This window comes from Lytechinus variegatus, chromosome 1 (genome assembly GCF_018143015.1).
Source record: "Lytechinus variegatus isolate NC3 chromosome 1, Lvar_3.0, whole genome shotgun sequence".
NCBI lineage: Eukaryota > Metazoa > Echinodermata > Echinoidea > Temnopleuroida > Toxopneustidae > Lytechinus > Lytechinus variegatus.
The window spans coordinates 9,167,549-9,188,062 of NC_054740.1; the positions used below are offsets into that span (position 1 = coordinate 9,167,549).

At 36.2% G+C, this 20,514-nt stretch overlaps 1 protein-coding gene across 1 annotated transcript; it reads right to left on the reverse strand.

Moving 5' to 3' along the window:
* Nucleotides 1-3,415: 3,415 nt before the first annotated feature.
* Nucleotides 3,416-20,101, reverse strand: LOC121421953. The gene is made up of 7 exons (XM_041616790.1): nt 19,800-20,101; nt 11,246-11,579; nt 8,650-8,751; nt 8,132-8,254; nt 6,094-7,200; nt 5,081-5,294; nt 3,416-3,920 (listed from the first exon to the last, which is right to left on the reverse strand). The coding sequence occupies exons 2-7, from the start codon at nt 11,417-11,419 to the stop codon at nt 3,562-3,564; spliced, it is 2,079 nt and encodes a 692-aa protein (XP_041472724.1). The 5' UTR covers nt 11,420-11,579; nt 19,800-20,101; the 3' UTR covers nt 3,416-3,561.
* Nucleotides 20,102-20,514: the final 413 nt, after the last annotated feature.

The window sequence follows — 20,514 nt, forward strand, 5'->3', positions numbered from 1 at the left end:
AACGACATATTTTTATATATGATTATAAAAGAATATTTTCCACTGAAAATGTTTAGCTTAACTATTCGGGGGTATAGAAGGCCGACGATGCATGTGCATTGTAAATTGGGGAAAATATAATTAATTCGGAAAGAAACGTTAATAAGGATATGAAATTCTGAAACTAAATTGTATTCAATATCCATTTCCCCTTCTCTCAATCTTCATTTCCTCCCCCCCCCCCGGTCCTGATCCCTTTCTCTTTCTCTCCCTCTCGTCTATTCACCTTGTCTTATGAAATTAACAGCGCTTTGGATCCTCTGGAAAAAGCGCTATATATATCCAATTATTATTATTATTCCTCTATACATCTCTCGTTCTCACAATCCCGGCCCACTTCTCACATTAACTGACAAATATCTGTCATTTCTTCTTCAACACACAGAAATCCTCCACACAATTCACATCTCTTAATCCTCTGCCTTTGCGTAAAACCATCCGATTCAACGACAATAATGGCACATCAACAGATCTTTAATTTTCACATAATAGATATGTTATTACACAATGCATGCACATTTTATGAATCATAATTCATATTTGTAATTGAAATGATAACCAGGGCGTAGTTCAGATATGATCCAGAATTAATCTCAGTGTTTGTTTAATTTGATCACTTCGGTGGAAATAAACGCTGTTATCAACATGCATGGATAAGAAAAAAAAAGGAAAAAAATAAACATAATATTTAACGAATTATTTGTGATAGTTTGGCAGGTGATATTTGTGATCAATTGCAGATTATTGTGTCCCCCATTATGTGTCACCTATGTCAGTATAAGATCAGGCAGTGCACTGAAATGGTTAGTTGATCACAGCATGGAGCTAGCTGACGTAAAGATTTAACCCGGGGGGGGGGGGCACTTCCATTCACGAGTGGATACCATGCGCGACCATGGGGTCTCGAAAAGCACCCTAAACACGTAATTTCCATATTCTGAAAATGCACCCCTTAACAAGTATTGGCGTGTGAAACCCTACCCTTAACAAGTATAGGAAACAAATCGATACTCTTGGCAAATATTCCTGAAATGAACCCCTAAACAAGTACATGAATGTTTTATTGTTACGGGTCCTTCGGTCGTCGGCTTTACCTTATTTGGTTTAGTACGACCCCACCTTCTACACCTCGCGCAAATCGGACTCTAAACACGAAGTGTTGGGGCAAAAAGGACACCCTTTATAAAACATTTTAATTTTGTTTTATCATCCCCAAATTCGACCCTAAACACGTAATTTTCCTAGCGAAATAGATACCCTTTTTTCATAATTTTCGTGTTTTTGACACCCTTATCACGTTACGTACGTAACGTGCCCTATCGTGAAAAAGACATCCTTTTTACGTGTTTTTTTGGTCGCGCATGGTATCCACTCGTCAATGTAAGTGCCCCCCCCGGGAGATTTAATCAGCATCGATAAACGTTTGTAAAACCCAAATCAACAATTAATCAGTAAATGGTTCGATTTGCTAATACTGCTCTTCGATTATTGATAACGCCAGACATGGCACAATAGCTATTGTACATTTCGCGTACATAGACCTAATTTCAATTGACAAATATATTGAGATACCCATGCATGCTTGAGAAATAAACTATTTGGCAAGTTTCAAGCAAACTCACTCTAGTACATCAGTTTTTTAGTTTTCTGTATTTTTTGCATATTCCTCGAAATGGTATCACATTATTTCTTCATTTTCTCAAAAAGATCATTTGCTATTTTGAAAAATTATTAAAAAACAATGAAAAAAATATTCAAAAGCGGAACAGTTTGATAACTTTCGTTCACCTTTCATTGACTGGTGTTTATATCATTTGAATTTATTATACGATAATGACAAACAAAAAATAATTTTTTAATGACAATGACACTATTAACAAATCAATCAATCAAAATAAAACGAGGCCCTTGGATTTTTTTTTCAGCAGTCGTTTATCATCCATCATTAAATCAATATGGGATCTACTGCAGAAGTTGAGTTTGAAGCCGACTTACAAAATCAACCACAATTTCCGACACGAACACTTTTGATTGATGGAAAGTCAAGTTGCGTTTAATTGTGCAACGATCCCATTGATCAGTGCTAATTTTTGTATGTTTGCTGAAATTTCTGAGAACTAAAATACCTTTGACTTGAATTGGATCTATAGCCAGGAACAAGGATGTTCAGCATAGTAGGCATGCCGCAAACTAAGACCTTCGACAGAATCTTCACTAACTCCGCCTCAATTTTGTGCAATAATAATTTGATGATAATGTATCGATGTCAGAAAATCAATGAAATATGAGTATATCAATTGACAGAACTCTACCTCCCTTCTTGAACATATTGGATAGGTTCAAATATCTGTATAAATAGTTAGCAGAGCAATGTCGATCAAGGTAGACTGATGCCGTCCATGGGTAGCCTGACTCTGGTAACGGTACCGGAAAAAAAGAGAGAATAATATAGATGAAAAGATTCTGATCAGCTGGGTGTTTCATAAAGCTGATCGCAAGTTACAAGCGACTTTACCAGTTTAGGAGTGACTGGGGATCATTTCTTGCGGCAAATGAATTAGCTTTGTTGAGTTACATGTAGAAGGCAATTGAACATGTCCAAAATATTCGACCAGGGATCGCGAGTGTAAGTTTTCGATCACCCTAAAGAAGGTAGATTTGCCTGATATCCTTGCCGAGTCAGGCTGATCAGGTCCAAAATTGACTATCTAGATCGGAACTGATCCGAGTTTTCAGATCAACATTAGACAAAGTACGATGGAAATACTTTGTTTTGGGGTGTGATGTTTTTTTATTCTTATACACGCTAACTTCAAACGCCCTATATATGTACCTCTTCTTCACGACTGCAGATCAAGGTCCCCTGATTTTATCTATACAGTTATGAAGAAGCTGACACTCACAGTTCTCCTTTTTGCGCCAATCATTAGTGGGCTCCCGATCCCATGATTGTCATCTTCATGAAACATGACCTGCTATTCTGCATATTTCGTTAATGGTTCTCAAAAAAATTTGTCGTCTTTGTACAAAATATCTTCTTCCAAAAAATTTCCCGACTCACTCACATGAGAGTTGCTATAGACTCGTGTGACAATTTGGCGCTCCGTTGCTAGAGCATATTATCGGCGTATGTGAAAATTTATCGGCATCATTAAGTAACTCCTTGTGCATCGATATTTTTCAACACATTGCGATTATTTTTCAGGGTATATAAACAAATTGTCGACTCCCACAACTCTGTCGGTCTATTAAATTTCTATCGACTATCGGGATAACTGTGTTGGAGGCGAACATGAGTTGCGTGCGGATTAAAAGAAAAATTATTCCGTCAGAACTTTGTCTGCACAATATTTTGGCAAGTAAAAAATATATTTTGGGTTTAGCCACAAAACCCTCAAACCGATAGGATACAGAATCACTCATTAATTTATTTGCTTTCAAATGCAAGAATCATGCATATAATACATTCACATAAGACGAGCAAAATTTTCGGCATGCCTTCACATTCGGCTAAGCCATTGGTCATATTGACACATAAGGTCTTGAAGTTCTTTTCTTCATCCTGGAAGACCCACCATGTGGTGCACCAAGTGGTCCCCAACTCGAGACCTTATCCAGGGCTCTTTTTCTCCTCCTTGCTTCATAAGACTCATCCAGACTACTCGATGTGTTATCAATGCTCGTCTGGCGAATGTAACGGCAGTTCCGGAGGTCGTTGACGTCCGTGGATTCTCCGGTGTACTTGGTCCCTGTTGCCAAAGCGCGACCAAAAACGGTTGATTTCATACTGTTGTGACTGATGCTATCTCTTTTCTGTGTCTGGAAGGGTTCCCGGCGACTTCCTAGTTTGCTTCGGTCATTTTTCGTCGGCAGGCTTTGTTCTGTGGGTGACCAAGGGAAAGAAAGTAATTTAATATTGCACTTTTGCAAACCATTTTTTTTAATTGATGAATCATAATAACTATCAGACTACTAGACACCTACTGTAAAAAAAATATGCTCGTTTGGGATCACATATACTGATTGAAGCAAAACATTAACCAAAAATGGTTAAAATAAATTTGATCAAGAATTACTTCTTTTTTTTCACTGGAATTGAATACAAAGCAATGGCGACCCTTAACAATTATGCGAATCAACAGATTCAGATTCAGATTTTATTTCCAACAGAAATAGCAAATATACAAATCAATTTCATACATTTTAACAAATATTTACAATACATTAATGATAATAACATATAAAAAAATACAAAATATTTTATAGAAAAAAATTATACTTTGGAAAGAAAAGTATCTGTGGAGATAGCTGGACGTAAAACAAAATAGTCTTGATCATCTAAAACAATCCATCTATATATTGATTAATCTCAGCTTAACGACCTTGTGAAAATAACTCGATGATAACTCCGGTTCATATATTTTTCCTTTATTATATATCACATTGTCAGGGGAAAAATATGCGGGCAGCTGGTATCTCAATTCTTTCGTCACCTCGCCAAAAAGGTTGTTTGAGAAAGGAAATGAGCCTATGATCATGATGATACCGCTTTGTTCTTTTTTGAATCGCGCCCACGTGAAAATACTCCGATAAAGCATAATCACACCATCATTTGTATCACACACATTTTCTTTATATTAGAGATTGTTACGAAACAAATTGATTCATCGACACAACAATTTCCGAGATGTAAAACCAAACATGAATTGTCCAGGTAAAACAAACATCCATGCTTAGAAGACTCATGAAGCTAAAATTCTTACCGCCATAGAATAATCTAGACCAACGCATGAAATAAATATGATAACAAAATCCCGAACAAAATGCAAAAACATCATTTTACTATTTTCGATAGAAAATACTGTTACAAAGAAGTAAGAGCTTTTTGTAATACATGCAACTATAAAGCTTTGGTTTGTTTGTATACGTTTGATGATCAAATGGCAAATATATGTTGAAACAAATCCCAAATATTGAAATATGTAAAAAGAAAATGAAAGGTAGTAATATAAACTTTTTTTGTGATGGGAATTAAACCTACCTAAATCTTTCATCTTGGCAAGAAATTCTTGGAGTTTTTTCTCCCTGACCTCCTTCCTCGCTTCCTCCCACTCGAGAGCTTTCTTAATAAGATACTCCTGACGCCGGGAAGGAAGTTTAAAATCTTCGGAGGCGAGTCGAACTGTTTTCTCGCTGGCAACCAGACTACCAACAGAGTTACGGGTGTATACGGGAACACGAGACACCGGAGGGACCTGGAAAGGGGAATAACGCTTGCTTATCAATAAAATACAAATCGAAACAAATTTTGCTACTTATAACTTATACAGGGGCGGATCCAGCTTTTTATAAAAGGGGGGTTTTGGGTGGTATGCGAGGGAGTGTAGCGACCGAGTCCAAGCGAGCGGAGCGAGCGAGGGGGGTGTCCCCCCTCCCACAGTAGGGATTTTTTTTGAAAATCTGTGTGTGAAAATGGCGTTTTCTTGCATCTAAAACACCACTATTTTTGGTATAGAATGGTCCCCGGATTTTTTTTTTTGGGGGGGGATGCAACCCCCAACCCCCCCCCCTCTAGATCCGCTTCTGCTTATATAACACTGTAAAAATACTTCTGAACAATAACATGCCACACCCATGCACTTGAAGTCCGTTTAAATTACCGCTGAATTTAACATCTAAAATAAACTGCCACGAAAAATTAATTTAGTTAATAATCGTTGGTTGAAAGTGACTGTGACCCCTTGTAAATATCTTAAAAGGAAATTAATTTCTAATTTGTGTAACAAACCAGCATTTTGATTAATGTTTGGTAGATTTAATTCAACAGCTTTATGAACAGATTATACTGCCAAGTGTTGACTACTGACTATCAACTTTTTCGTCAAACTTTGAAAGAGAAAGAATGCAATATATGACCAAATTAAAACGGAACGAAAGCGTGAACGGGAATTGATCAAAATGTGCCAATTATCATTCTTAGAAAAATTCAACATTTATACGATCAATATACTGTATGGAATAAGTAATGAATTTAAAATGAAAAGAAATACTTACTTCATATTCTGGTATTTTAAACGTCCTATTGGCAATTCCCACATGGTATTTATGCATGTCATCCTCCAACTTTCGTCTTTCCCTCATCCTCTTCTCTCGAATTTTGTCTCTCTTTTCCACCTCATCGTCATCATTCCAAGCGTTATGCACTTCTTCCTCATCGCTTCCATTCACCGACTGATCAGGAATCTTCTCATCGGCAGACGATAGAAAACTTTTGGCGGGAGATGCATCAACAACGGAATTGTCGCTACCCACGTGATCAGTCCTTCCTGTGATGGCATCGATCGCTCCTAAACGATCCAGTGTCTCGTACGGTTGCCTATTGATCTGAGCATCTTCCCTAATTGGCGGCAAGATTGAGCTAGTTGTGTTCATTCGCGATAGTGTAACAGTGTCGTCTGCGGAATGATAGTGTGTCTTTCCATTTTCGCGCGCGATCGCATCAATGCGGTCGAGATCCGAGTCCGTCCTTGTTGGCATGGCAACCCCACCATCATCCCGTCGCTGTCTCTCTGACGTACTGGGTCTAAGATGGGCCCGATGAATGTCGGGCATTTTGTTTGATCTGAGAGAGAGGCCGCCGACTTGGTTCCTTAGGAAAACAGATTCATCGACAATGCGAGTTTTCTGCCGAGGAAGGATTTCTGAGTGTCCCGTTTCCCCATCAATAACAGTCACTTGGTGGTGTGATATGCTTATAGGCTTTATCATCACGTCATTGCTCTCATTATTATCAACATATTTTCTTTCTTCAATGTCGTCAATATCCGATTTGGCATCTACGTCACTTGTCCCTTCTTCCACAAATGTCACTCTCCTTTCTCTCTTGCCCACGAAGTCCTTTAACGGTACGGAATGATGGTGAGGCAGTTTCTCGGCAATTTTGGCAAACGAGTTTTGAGAGTCAACTGAATTTGTTGCAATGCCGCTGTCGACTGAATCTCGTCCAGGAACTTCCCCCTGATTTTTGTCCTCACTTTGGTTCTTATTTTCTTCAACTATCCTGAAGTTTTCGTCTTCTGATCTATCACCAACTAATTGCTGTGTGTTTCCATCAATTTCATCGTTCTCATTTATATCTTCAAGTTTTGTCTCCAATTTGTCCTGCGATGAAAACAAAGAGAACATAATGATTAGAATTTTGAAAAGAGGTTTGCAATTATTTCGCTTTGAAAAGGATAGTTAATTATCAAGATATCTCACTTATTTTAATGTGACGATTCTTTCGATCTTTTAATAATTAAAAATTCTACTTCGTCAACATGCGTCAACCCTCGTCAACCTTCGTCAACTCTCGTCAAACTTCTTCAACCTGCGTCAACTCCCGTCACCCTCGTCAACCTTCGTCAACTCTCGTCAACTTTTGTCAACCTGCGTCAACCCTCACCAACCTTCATCAACTCTCGTCACCCTTCGTCAACATGTGTCTGCCCTCGCCAACCTTCGTCAACTCTCGTCAACCTTCATCAACCTGTGTCTGCCCTCGCCAACCCTCGTCAACTCTCGTCAACCTGCATCAACCCTCGCCAACCTTCGTCAACTCTCGTCAACCTTCATCAACCTGTGTCTGCCCTCGCCAACCCTCGTCAACTCTCGTCAGCCTCCGTCAACCTGCGTCAACCCTCGCCAACCTTCAACTCTCGTCAACCTTCGTCAACATGTGTCTGCCCTCGCCAACCTTCGTCAACTCTCGTCAACCTGTGTCTACCCTCGCCAACCTTCGTCAACTCTCGTTAACCTCCGTCAACCTGCGTCAATCCTCGCCAACCTTCGTCAACTCTCGTCACCCTGCCCGCGCGCTCTCCCCTCCCCTCTCTCTCTCTCCCTCTATCTCTCCCCCTGTCCCACCCTGCCCTTGTGCTTCTTACCGCCTTTTGTTTTGATTGTATGCTCTATAACTTAGATGCTCTTCTTCCTCTCCCCATATCAACGATTGTCCTCCCATCCTCTCTCAATTCTCTCTCATCCACAAACATATTTTTACAATCACATTAAAAATATCAAATCACTTTTTAAATTCAACCATCTTGCTAACCTTTTGTCTTTGCACAATTTTCTTCTTCCCCTTCTTCATAGTGCTCTCAAGAAACTTTCTCGCGGCGGCTTCTCTGTCTTTGATGGCCTGTTCTCGAAGCGTTTGCTGGATTGCGCGTTGTTTCTGTAAAAAGTGAGAAAAGTTTTCAAAAAGTCATTTTAATGCTTCTACAAGATCTTTAAGAGTCAAAGTAAATGTCAATGTAATCAGCAACCTATACTAATTTTTATACCAGGTGTTATTAAGTGGTTTGATTTTGTAGATATAAAGAGAGTTAAAAATAGAAAAATGCTGCTGGGAACGAAAACAAATTTAAGGAAATAAAAACATTAACGAAAGGCAATGTGAGAATAAAAATAAATAATATAACTAGCAAGAAAAAGTGTACACATGTATTCAAAATATACATATATTTCCTAAACCTAAAACATGATTTAAACTGATTTTTTTTTCTAGAGAAATTAACGCATTCCAATAGAAACGGCTGTCTTATAGATTTTTTAAAAGAAACTACACACCTGAATGTATGACTGTCTTTGTATCTTTCTCTTTTCGTTCTGGAATTTGATGAGATTCCTGAAAGCATGTTGTTGATCTTGAGACAATTTCTTCACTGCCTCCTGAAATTTAGAGAATCAATAAAATAAAACGTTATATTCATCGTCGCCGTTATCATATCAGTCTTCAATTTTGTTATCGTTAGACTATTCACCATCGTCGTCATTATACTCGACATAATAAGGCCTATTTTATCATTATCATCACCACCACCATTGTCATCATTATCACCGTCGTTGTCAACAAATTGAATAAAAATGTAATTGAAAATTTTATCATCGTCATCATCATCACCATTATCATTTTTAATCACATACCGTTCATACTATAATTGTGATAATAATTCTGAGCTCTCTTCAACGCCATTAAATCTGAATTGTATTTCGAATGGACATCGTTAAAAATTAAGCATTTCATTGAAGTGTAAGACGAACAAATAGCAAAAACTAAAAACATTAACAGCATTAACTATTGCTGCAATCTGCTAAGTAGATACTGGGCTGAAATATTACTCGATTCGTATTGCATATGTCAATCACTCTATTTCATTCATGCCGGTCGTGTGCCTAATTTTCCTTTTTTATATATTTATCTCTATATCTATCTATCTATCTATCTATCTCTCTCTCTCTCTCTATATATATATATATATATATATATATATCTATTTACCACTCGCGGGATGGAACATCCTATCAACAAATGCTGTATTTCGTGGGGATCCAACAAAGCTACATGATTTTTTTTTACTTTTGATTTCTGGTTATTCTAATGAATATACCATACATATGGATGTTTCCAATTAAGCCTTCTGGAATTCATATCAAGTTTTATATATTTCATGAATGACGTGATGATATTATTTGTAGTATATATATATATATATATATATTTTCTTTCTTTTTTTTCATATTTGTTCTGCCTTTGCGCGAATAAACTCAAATTCATAATATAAAATAACGAATGCAATCATTGTCTAGGGTTAGAAATGAAAGTGTACTACACTGGGTGATATCTTTGCTGAAATTCCATTGCATTCTGCAATTATGTGAAGGCTTACATTAACAGAAATGCAACAATTATTCAAACATATCCTCGGTTGTCTAGTATTATATGCTGATCTTTTCATATGCCGGAATCAATATACAAAAGCCCGCCAATGACAGATGGAGTAAAACTTCCTGTACATTTTCCGTTTTAACCCAACGAGTGCAGCTATATGCAGCTGCATGCGATCGATGCCGCAATGAATGAAATAAACATTTCTTCAGATTCATTTCACAAAAGAAGTTGTTAAATGCAAAATAAACTGCAATCACTTGATCGATCCGTATTATTAAAAATGTCTCATATAAATATACCATGTAGGGTCGAATTATTTATAGACTCGAAATTGCTAACATACGTTATTCATATTCAGAGACATTCTGAGACACACTACTAGCAATATTATTGATTCCGAAATGAAACATTATTTTTGTTTCTATTTTTTTTTCATTGATATATATTTTTTGCAGGAGTTTCTACATTTTATTCAAGATCAATTACAACTAAACAGATTCATACAATAACAATGACAAAAATGAATACATTTGTGTGACAATCGAAAAAATGATAATGTATAAGATTCAAAACTGTATCATAAATTAAACACGTAAAATAGTAAGTTGGGTAAAAAGAAATGTAGTGGCCAGCTATAATAAACAAGAAACTGCTTGAAACAATAACAGCCAGGAGGGAGGGCTACATGGAAATCGTAATGGAATATTTAAATATTTTTATAAAATGATGTCACGAAATAGAAAGTATTACAATTTAGAAACTTGGCGGGGAGATAAAATAATTATGGCAAAAGAATCGTATGCGAGTGAGTGCTAGTGGGTGAGTGCAGGTGCTATATTTATGTATACTTAGAAATACTTAGAAACTTTTTCAAAGAAGCTTTAAAAGAAATAAGAGACGAGGACAGTTTAATGTTATGAGGCAAGGCATTCCAAATAACTGGACCATGGTGGCGTATATAGGCTTATGAGTGAGCAATATTCTGGGTTGGTTTAATGGATATCCGATACACAGGGCCATGGAAATGATTTTATGTAGTACAGGCGGGGTTGCTGACGTAGCTAGAGTTGGGAAAAAATGGTTTCTATACAAAATGTACGTTCGTTTGGTTATATTCATCCATTTTGCCACACCTATACCAGAATTCCAATAGGGTGCTGCAAATTGAAAGTATTACACACAGTACCCCCAACGAGGTGATGTACCTGCATGTCCATGATGATATTTTTTTCTATGATTTTTTTTCATGATGATCATGACCTTTACATAGAAGTAATCACAAAACAAAAGCTCTTCAGGTGAAGAAAAAATGGTGTGGGGGGGGGGCTGGCATTTGTTATAATATCATACATCAGTAAGATTTCATAACGAAATTGTTCCATTTAGTTTTGAAAATTTTTGTGGGAAATATTAAAATGAGCTTACTATTGGCGAGAAAACAGCAAGCCCAAAAAATGGCATATTGGCGGTTAAAAAAGTGTTACGATTCCTTACGTGTTGGTCTTGATACCAGATGTTGATCTGTTTCCGTAGTGCTTCTTTCTCTGCATGGTTCTTACAGCGGATATCACTACTCATTTCAGATGCCTTCACACTCTTTAGGACACCTATCTGATCCGCAGAAAGGGTCTTCAGGCCCTTCAAGGCCTTGGCGGCCTTCATTGTCATGGTGGTGGCGTCCTGTAGGTCTTCAGTCGGCAGCTGAAGTCCGTTCAGTGTTTGAGATGGGTGATGTCGTCCAAGAGGAATCCAGGATCATCTTTCAGATGCTCTGGTATGTCATGTTGCGAGAGAAGGCAGGTTGTCCTGTTTAGTGCAGTTCCAGAATCTATAAAAAAATAAAACGAGAGTGTTGTAAACAGGAAGAAACGGCATTGCTTGCACTACATTTTTTTTTTATTTCACCATTTAATCATTCTGGAGGCATGTATTTGGCGATACAATTAGGCCACATTATCATAACCGGACTAATTACAAGAGAGTAAAATAACTTATCGGGACTAAACAAGGATGAAAGCCTTACTGCTGCCCCCCTCCCCATTCCATTAGATTACCGCCCTGGAGGCGAGAGAGAAGGGAATATAACGAAAGAAGAGATATAGCGATTGAGGGAAAGACAGAGATTAATTTTTCTTGATATAAGTTTTATAATTTAATTAAGCATGCAATAATATTCCGGGGAAAGTCGGATAAAAAAGGGAGAGGAATAGAGCAAGATGTAGGTCGATCGAGATAGAGGGCGGAGGCGAGGGGTGAGATGGGGTAGATGTACGTAAAAGTTCAGGTCACATTTCTTTGCCATCATTCGGGAGGGGGGGGGTCAACTAATTAAGGAATGACTTGTAGCAATGTGTGTCCAAAAAAAAACAAGGGTCGGAATTTTCAAACAAAGGCTTCGACGATTTATTCATTTATTGTGAAAAAAGTAGTATTTTTCAGTTTTATATATAAATTTTTAGGATGCTTTTTTCTAGGTCGTTTTTCGACTTTAAAGCCATTTAGGGCTATATTTTACGTTATCAAGGGTAAAATTTGACACCAAGGATTACGCGGATATTACACCATAAATAGGCACATTTCAAAGGAATTCGACGAGCTTTAGGCCATGAATGACCAAGGGAGCCTACAATATTACTTGTCCTTTCTTTAAAATCGATTAGAAAAAAATAACATCAATCATTTTCATTTACAACAAAGCATCAATAAGACGTTGACAAATATATTGAGAATTCAACCCAAAGACACCCTGAGACGAAACTGTGATTCCCCCTGGCAAACATGTCAAAGAACTGAATCTTGATAAAGGTTATATCCTTTTTCGTTAACCAATCTCTTTGAAAACACCTAAATCCGATGTGAAAGAAACATAAATCAGATAAGAAATCATGCTATCATGGCGCTGATCACGCGAGATAACCATGAATTATGCCTACTCATTGTTCAGTAGGAACTCAATCCTTTTCGTATTGACCTTTAAATAATTTGGTATAAATCAATGTCATTTATGTTCTATGAACCATTTTGAAGAAAGTAATACTAATAACCAATTTTAAGAACTGGTGGAGAGAATACGATGAAGATTTTTTCCCTTCTTCTCTGTGGGCAGGTATAAATTATTTTCGTCACAAGACTTGAAATTATTTGAAATAAAAAAATTTTGAAACATTTTCACTCAAAGAAAAATAATCTCCGAAATTTACCATAAACATCGATTGCTATACATTACATATACGTCACTTGCTTCGTTTTGTGAAAGTATTGCGGCGTTTTTTAAATGACGGCGTATAAAATGATAATGAATCATTGTTCGTCTTGCATTGTTCATCAATGTGGGTTTAATTACCAACAAATCACTAATGAAAAGTAATTATCGCATGGAGGCGATAATAACAGCTTGACTAAAGATGAAAGATAGAAAACGATGTTCCCCTCCTCATTCTCTTTCCTCGAAAACAGCTCAACTTTATAACCTGAATTCATCGAATTTTTATCAGAAGTTTCGATCGGAGAAAACCCCAAGCTACCGGACCTTTATTGTTTGATCTTCTGACTCGCTCTTCTAGTTTCTAAGCCTTTTGGGTAAAAAGTAAATCACGAACCTGTAAATAATCTACTTTATAGAAATGTCGAAAAATAACTTATCATGATGTACGTGACGGAATTTTTTTTTCATTGGGGAAACTCCCACTTCGGTCCCCTACTTTCCTGATAAACAGGCTGAACGAAATATCGCAATCAATGCTTGTATGTATCATCAAGAATGTATATCAACAAGCATAAAGTCACATATCGTCTAACAATCAATAGAATTATTAACTATTCTAATACTGTTAGATCAAGCCTTTTATTATTCCTGACATACATCATAAGCATGTACAGTCATATGCTGCATACTGTACAGTGCGTATCAAAAAAAAGTTTACACTTTGAAAAGCACTGGGAATTAAAAAATATACAACAGGTGGGTAATGTTTTCACATATAATCTTGGGTTTGGGTCTCATCTATCCAATGAAAGTAAAAGTTTTGTCAGAATGTTACACTTGAGCGAGCACTGTCCATTTTTGTAAAGCTCGCAGAAATCTGTTTGCGCAGAAATGCTCGTTTTCATGCTGTGTCAATGGGAAAGGGCGAAATCAAACTTACCCTGCGAAACATTTCTCATACATTTCCCTTGCACTTTTAGTCAATTGAAATAAAACGGACACATTCAAGCATTTTGTAACAATTTTGCCACCCAAATTGAAATTTCAACACTTAGTAAGCACAACCTTTACCCTATTTGTGTCAGCTGGATCTGAGGACATAACTGAATCTGAACAAAAGTTTATATCAGACATCTCCAGCATTTTTTCACTAAGTTTTTATCATTGAAAGTGGGTTTACATTTCATTTTTCATTTAATACTTGTTTCTCCATACTTTTCTCAAGCTTAGCAATGATTAACAAAATGAAAATCAAGCTTAAGCCATTCCATGTAAATCACAGCTCAGTGTAAAGCAAATATCGTCACGATGGCCTCGGTGTGTGGGGGAGTGGGGTGGGGCGAAATGCACTCTTCGAAGTGTTTTTGGCAAAGAAACAAGTCAAACAAGGTAGAAGATATCCTCAAATCAATTTTACTAGATAAATTCTGTGTTTTCTTCATGATTAAGGTCTACTTTTATTTGCATAACTATTTCAAAGTTCTGCGCAAATCATTTTTCACTAACTTTTCAAAAGTAAGTGGTGCTCACTCAAGCGGAAATATTTTTCAACAGTTATACCGTCATTTGCTTTAATGGATCTGTAACAATGTTAAAATGTGGAAAAATCTTCAGGATATTACAAATGTATAATTTTACAGGATTTTTTAAAAGTGTAGACTTTTTTTGATACGCACTGTATAGCGCTTAGAGACTTCTGACAAAGTAAGTATTAAGCGCTATATAAGCAAGTATAAGGTCAGATATACTGATATTTTTTAGAATAAAGAATTTGTAGACTAGTCATGACTTAATTTATGGAGTGTTGAGCTTGGAATAGCAAGTCCAAGTCAATCAGTCTTATCAATTAAACATTTTCACTCAATAAATTGTCTGCTTTTAAAAACTTGATTTTGCTGTTGTAAACTTGCAACAGAAAACTGCGATTGCAAATATTTTCTTGCAACACCCCCTTACCGAATTCCGAAGACAAATATAACTTAATCAACCAAAGAGCTTGATTATCTAACCAACCAGTATAAGTCCCAAGATTAGTTCAAATAATCTCATCAAAGTTTTGTTAAAGATTAAATGGCAAGAAGTGCAAATTTGACTCGTTGTCTTTTTCATGGCCATTACGTGTTCTACATCATTATTGTTGACAACGATACGTTTTGTTTAACGTACATGCCTTTATTTTATCAGGGTCGCTGTTGCACTAATTATAAAACACGGAGTACACCAGTATTTTCAGCCCCTTTCCTTTGGAATGCTGGGGGGGTAGACAATGAATGATTATCAATCAAATTTATCAATATAATTCAAAAGTAGGCCTATATGTAATATTCGTCGCTTTATCATTTTATTTCTATTATCATTATTATAATTTTTTCATATATCATTATCATTATTGTAACAAAAAAGGGAAAGAGCACTTAACAAAATCCAACCCTACCTCCAATTTTATACCATATTGACTAGTCATACACAACACAGTACACTTAAAATAGCAAACCTCGTTTTTCGGATTGTACATGCTCAAAGTATAGCTTATTACTCATTAGAAAATAATATTTGAAAAAAAGAGTACCATTTGCTTTCTTTTGTTTTCCTTTCTAAATATCCTCACTTAAACATATTAAAGTTAAGCTCAAATTAGAGATATTGGGAAATTATGCATTGCCTTTTTAAAAGATGTTGTTTTATTTCATAAATTATATTTATCATCTAATTCCTTCTGATTGTTTCGTCGATCTCTCCTTTCAATCCTATTTGTATAACGGTAGAGCAAAATCCCCAAAACTAAACACGGCAGCATCAAACGCCCCACCATCTTGCGTCCATGAGAAATACGTTAGAAAGGAGCTTAAGAATCTGCGAGGGTTGATCAAACAGAGGCTTCAAACATTGGTTTTAAATATAACGGTTATTCAAAGCTTTGTTTAATATTTTCGTGCAGTTGTTGTAGTCGATATCTGGAATACTGGGTCAATCTGAGATGTAAATAAAGTTTATCCATAGAAACCAAACCAGATTCCAGATCTAGAGTTTAATTGAAAGAGCGATATCAGCGTTAAGGGGGGGGGGGGGGGGGGGGGGGAGCGGGTCATGATTGACAACGGGATATCCCTCCACTTCTTTAAGCGGGGTGAGATGTAGTGTATTATCATTCCCAAATTTTTTATTGTCGTAATCTATCTCTTTTGATTTTCAGATAAGGAGAAAAAATGAAAGTAATACTAGGGGGAATAATGAAAAGATGAAAAAGCAAAGAAATAAAAATAATCTTAAAAAATGTGAAAGGAAAAGAAAAGAAGCAGTAAACTCTCAGCAATGTTCTTAACCAATCCAAAATAATGAACCTATAGACCAATTGTTCGTTAAAGCAAAACTACATGCAAAATAAATTGAGATTTTTTACAACAATATGTATAGGCCTATTCATTTTTATACAACCTGGTTTAATGCTGAATAGTTCATACGTTGTATAAAGCGTTTTGGTGTGTCGTTTAATATCATATTAATCAACACAATTAAATGCAAAAAGTAAATGAACTCATATAGGCCCATTCAGATTATTCATTTTAAAGGAATTTTAAAAGTGAAATAAAATTCAAACAAATTTTAAGCGATACATTTTTGAAATTGAACATTGTTATTTGAATTTATAACATCTTAAAAAAGATTTAACAATAGCTATAAAATTATTGTTGATTCTTATAGTAATACGTTATTAAACCTGACATTTGAAAAGGATATCCTATATACCTGAATACAGCGGCGTAACAGGGGTCGGTGGCCGGGGGGGGGGGGCAAGAGCCAAACATTTCCCGGTCATATCATGGTATGAACAGGCGTAATGGTGTAATGAGGCGATGATTTTGAGAGGGGAAGATATTGCGTATCAGGCAGAATTTATCTTTTGAAAAAAATGCGAGCGAGCAAAGCTAGAGAGCAAATATTTTGACATTTTTGATACAAAAAAAATCAAATTTTGTGATAGATTTTGACAAGATATCCAGAAAATAGTATATTTCACTCTTTTCTCTTTCCATTCCTTCTTTTGTAGTATGTATGCCACTATGAACATGATTCTTAGCGTGAAGAGTAAACAAAAACGAGAGGCGCAGTATGGGGCCTGTGCTAAACAGCTGCTCAATCTAAGCCCCGGGCGAGCGAAGCGAGCGAGAATAAAAATCACATTTTTATGAGAATTGAACTCTGAGATATTTTTTGACATTATAGTCAGTAAATAAAATCATGTCCTACACTTTTCCTTTGGTTTTCTTTCCTCCATTTTTTTTCTTCGTTGTAGAATTTTTGGGACCATGGCCCAATAACCCTTCCATACTCATATACGAGGTGCTATGCCGTTGGGGTCCATATGGAACACCCGGAACTTCTTGATATTAAAGCCATTTAAACCTCGCAGATTTTTTTTTAATTCTTACTCAAATCGCGGGAATATACAGAATATAGCTTTTACACAACACATTTATTCAACCCAGTTGATCGAAATATTTGGAGGGGGCAAAACATAGCAAAAAGCGAGCTGGAAAAAAATGCTTATATGCCTATAGAACTTAAATTGTAATTATGCGATATATATCCATTATATTCAGAAAATAACACATTTCATTGTTTCTATTCATTTCATTATACGTTGTCTCCTATAATTTCTTTTATTTCCTCCGAACACCCCCCCCCGCGCCTGTACGCCAGTGACTGAACGTAAAGCGTAATGTAGGAAGGGTCCCTACAGGGGGGCGTCATAGAGCCATTTGAAGGTTATAGATGAAGAGCCCCTACTGCGTGGGGTCTGGGGCAATGCCCCGGTAGCTTATTTGCATAAAATTTAGCAAGCTTAGAGCACATTGGTGTATGCAGTACATCTTTCTTCCCGCTCTTTGTTTTCTATCCTCGGCAACCCTGTCATAAGTTTTTTGTTTTCTTGTACCTTGTCCCTCTGTAGCTTTGGACTTATTCCATTCTACTTTCATTTCCCGCTATTGTTTGCCATTTTGTCATCTTTTGATTTATTTCCCATTATGCCATTGCATTACATAGGTCTGTTTCGGAATGATTTGTACTTTCTCAAATGCATGTTCTTTCGTTCCTTTTCCCGCTTTCCTTCCTTTTTATGATTAAAAATATTATTTTCTTCTTCGTTTTCTTTTCACTTTTCCCTTTCCTTTTCTTCCTTTCCTTTTCCCCTTTCCCTTTCTTTCTCCCCCTTTTCTTTTCCCCCGTCTTATTTTTATTTTCCCGGTGAAATCCGCCAGGGGGCAGCTTGCCCTCTGCCCCCCCGCCTGTTACGCCACTGCCTGAACACAAATAGTTCATGATCAAAACAAATAAAGGTAACATTTCAAAGGCCCAATGCATACTAAACTAATAAGATTGTGGTAACTGTCACGGCAAAGGGCTCAGCAGCTAATTGACATAAAGATTCCCATGGTCATGATGGTAGTGGGGTTACCATGATGGCAAAGTTATACCAAAAACTGCGGGTCTCTGAGAAAAAGGACCACGATAGAATACAGTTAAATGGATTGATAAATATTAATAATAGAATACACAGCTAATGTGATCACTAGTTTCCACTTGTCTTTTTAATGAATTAAAGTTCACTGTGGAGTAGTTCACGAATTTAAAAAGATATTGAATACCGAAGTTTTCAGCATACTGAAATAATACTAATTATTGATCCTTTATTTAAAAACATAATTAAAAATCTTTATAATCAAATCAATATGACATAAAGTGTCTCTGAATATCCTACCCAATGTTTTGGTTTGTAGCATGCAGAATACGTAGACTGACTAGAATATTATGAGATATAATATGCCATACACTCTAAAAAATATTGGGTAAAAATGCTCCATGAGCGTAATTATGTGTCAAGCCAACATTGGGCATTTTCATTTATTCAGAGTGATGAAAACTTTACCCATTCTAGAGTAATTGCTGCTTATTTATAAACCATACTGGACAAAATGCTTCCCGCATTGAGTAAAACACTGCCCAAAATTGGTTGGACACATAATTACCCTCGTGCTGGTTAAAAATTTACCCAATATTTTTTTACACCAAACTTATAAACTGACATATTGACATTTCTTAAGTTACATGGCAAGATCATATTTTAAAAAAGTCATACTCACAAACAAAATGTCATAATCATTATGTTTAACCGAAGTATCCATACATAAAACATGCAACCCCTAAATAACGCTGACTTTTCCAAAAATGAAATGTGAGAATGGAAAGGGAAAAGGAAGAATTAAACACGTTTGTTAGATATTATGCTGGACCAACTGGGGGTTAAAGTAATTGGGGAAAATAGCAACAGAAGAAAAATAATGACAAGAAGAAGAAAAACAAGAAGGAAAAAAATGAGAAGGATAAGAATAAGAAAAATAAAAAAGGATAAGAGAAAGAGTAAAGGAATAAGAATAGGAAAAGGAATAGGCATAAGAATATTAAGAATATTAAAATTTAGACTATAGGAGTATGAATAAAAAATGAGAATAAAATAAAAAACAAAAAGGAAAGGAGGATGAAAAGGAAGAGGAGAAGGAAGATGGGGAAGAAGAAAAAGGAAAAGGAGGACTGGATAAGAGAAAGGAGAAGAGAAAGAAAGAAAGAATGATAGATAGGAAGGAAGGAAGAAAGAAAGAAAGAAAGAAAGAAAGAAAAAAGGAAAAAAAAAGAAGAAAAAAAAAGAAAGAAGAAGAAGGGATTAGGCCTATGTAGTTTTATTTTCCTTATAAAGAGAAACTCCACAAACAGTTCCCATTTTGCAAATGTGTAAATTCCTTTTAATATTGAGCATGATCGAAATGAAATAACGGCATCACTTACCTTCAATGAAACAGTCAAAGCAACTGAAATAACTGCGAATGTAAAATTCTAGTTGGTCAGGTGTCGACACCGAGAAATAACAACTCGTCTGAACTCCTTCAAAAGTCAACCATCAGCCGTACTTGGGGGACCGTTGTTGAGTTGCACAAAACACAATTATCACTAGGGGACGCCAGAAATAGCGACCAGACTACAGGGTTGTATGTTTACAAGAAATCCCACGACGGAGAAGCAAATACAGATTTCAATAAGTGGGTTTCTAAATTTGGGAACAGATCAGGGGAACTATAGATTTAAGGTATAATGCGGAGAAGAGGGAAGCCTACAAAGTTTGTTTCAGAAGATTTCTATTTTGAATTGATTCATCCCTCCAGAACATCCTTTAGTGGGTGGTATGGCATTAGCATGCAAGGCCATAATTCTTGGCAGACATTGCTCGGAGCAATAATTAAAAATAAATTACAATTAAAAAAAAAGCCAGGGAGTCTGTCATAATGCTATAAAAAGGTATTGACAAGAACCTTTATAGTTAATTGCATTGAATAAATTCTGAACGATGAATGTTTTGATGTTTAGAGGACCAGTTGGAAAGGAACGCGTAAGAACAAAAGCATATTCAAAATTGTACCCCCCCCCAAAAAAAAAAAGAATAGCAGGAATAAGCAAAGTAAAAATACAGCCGAAGGTTTGAAAAAAAAATCCATCAAAGAATAAA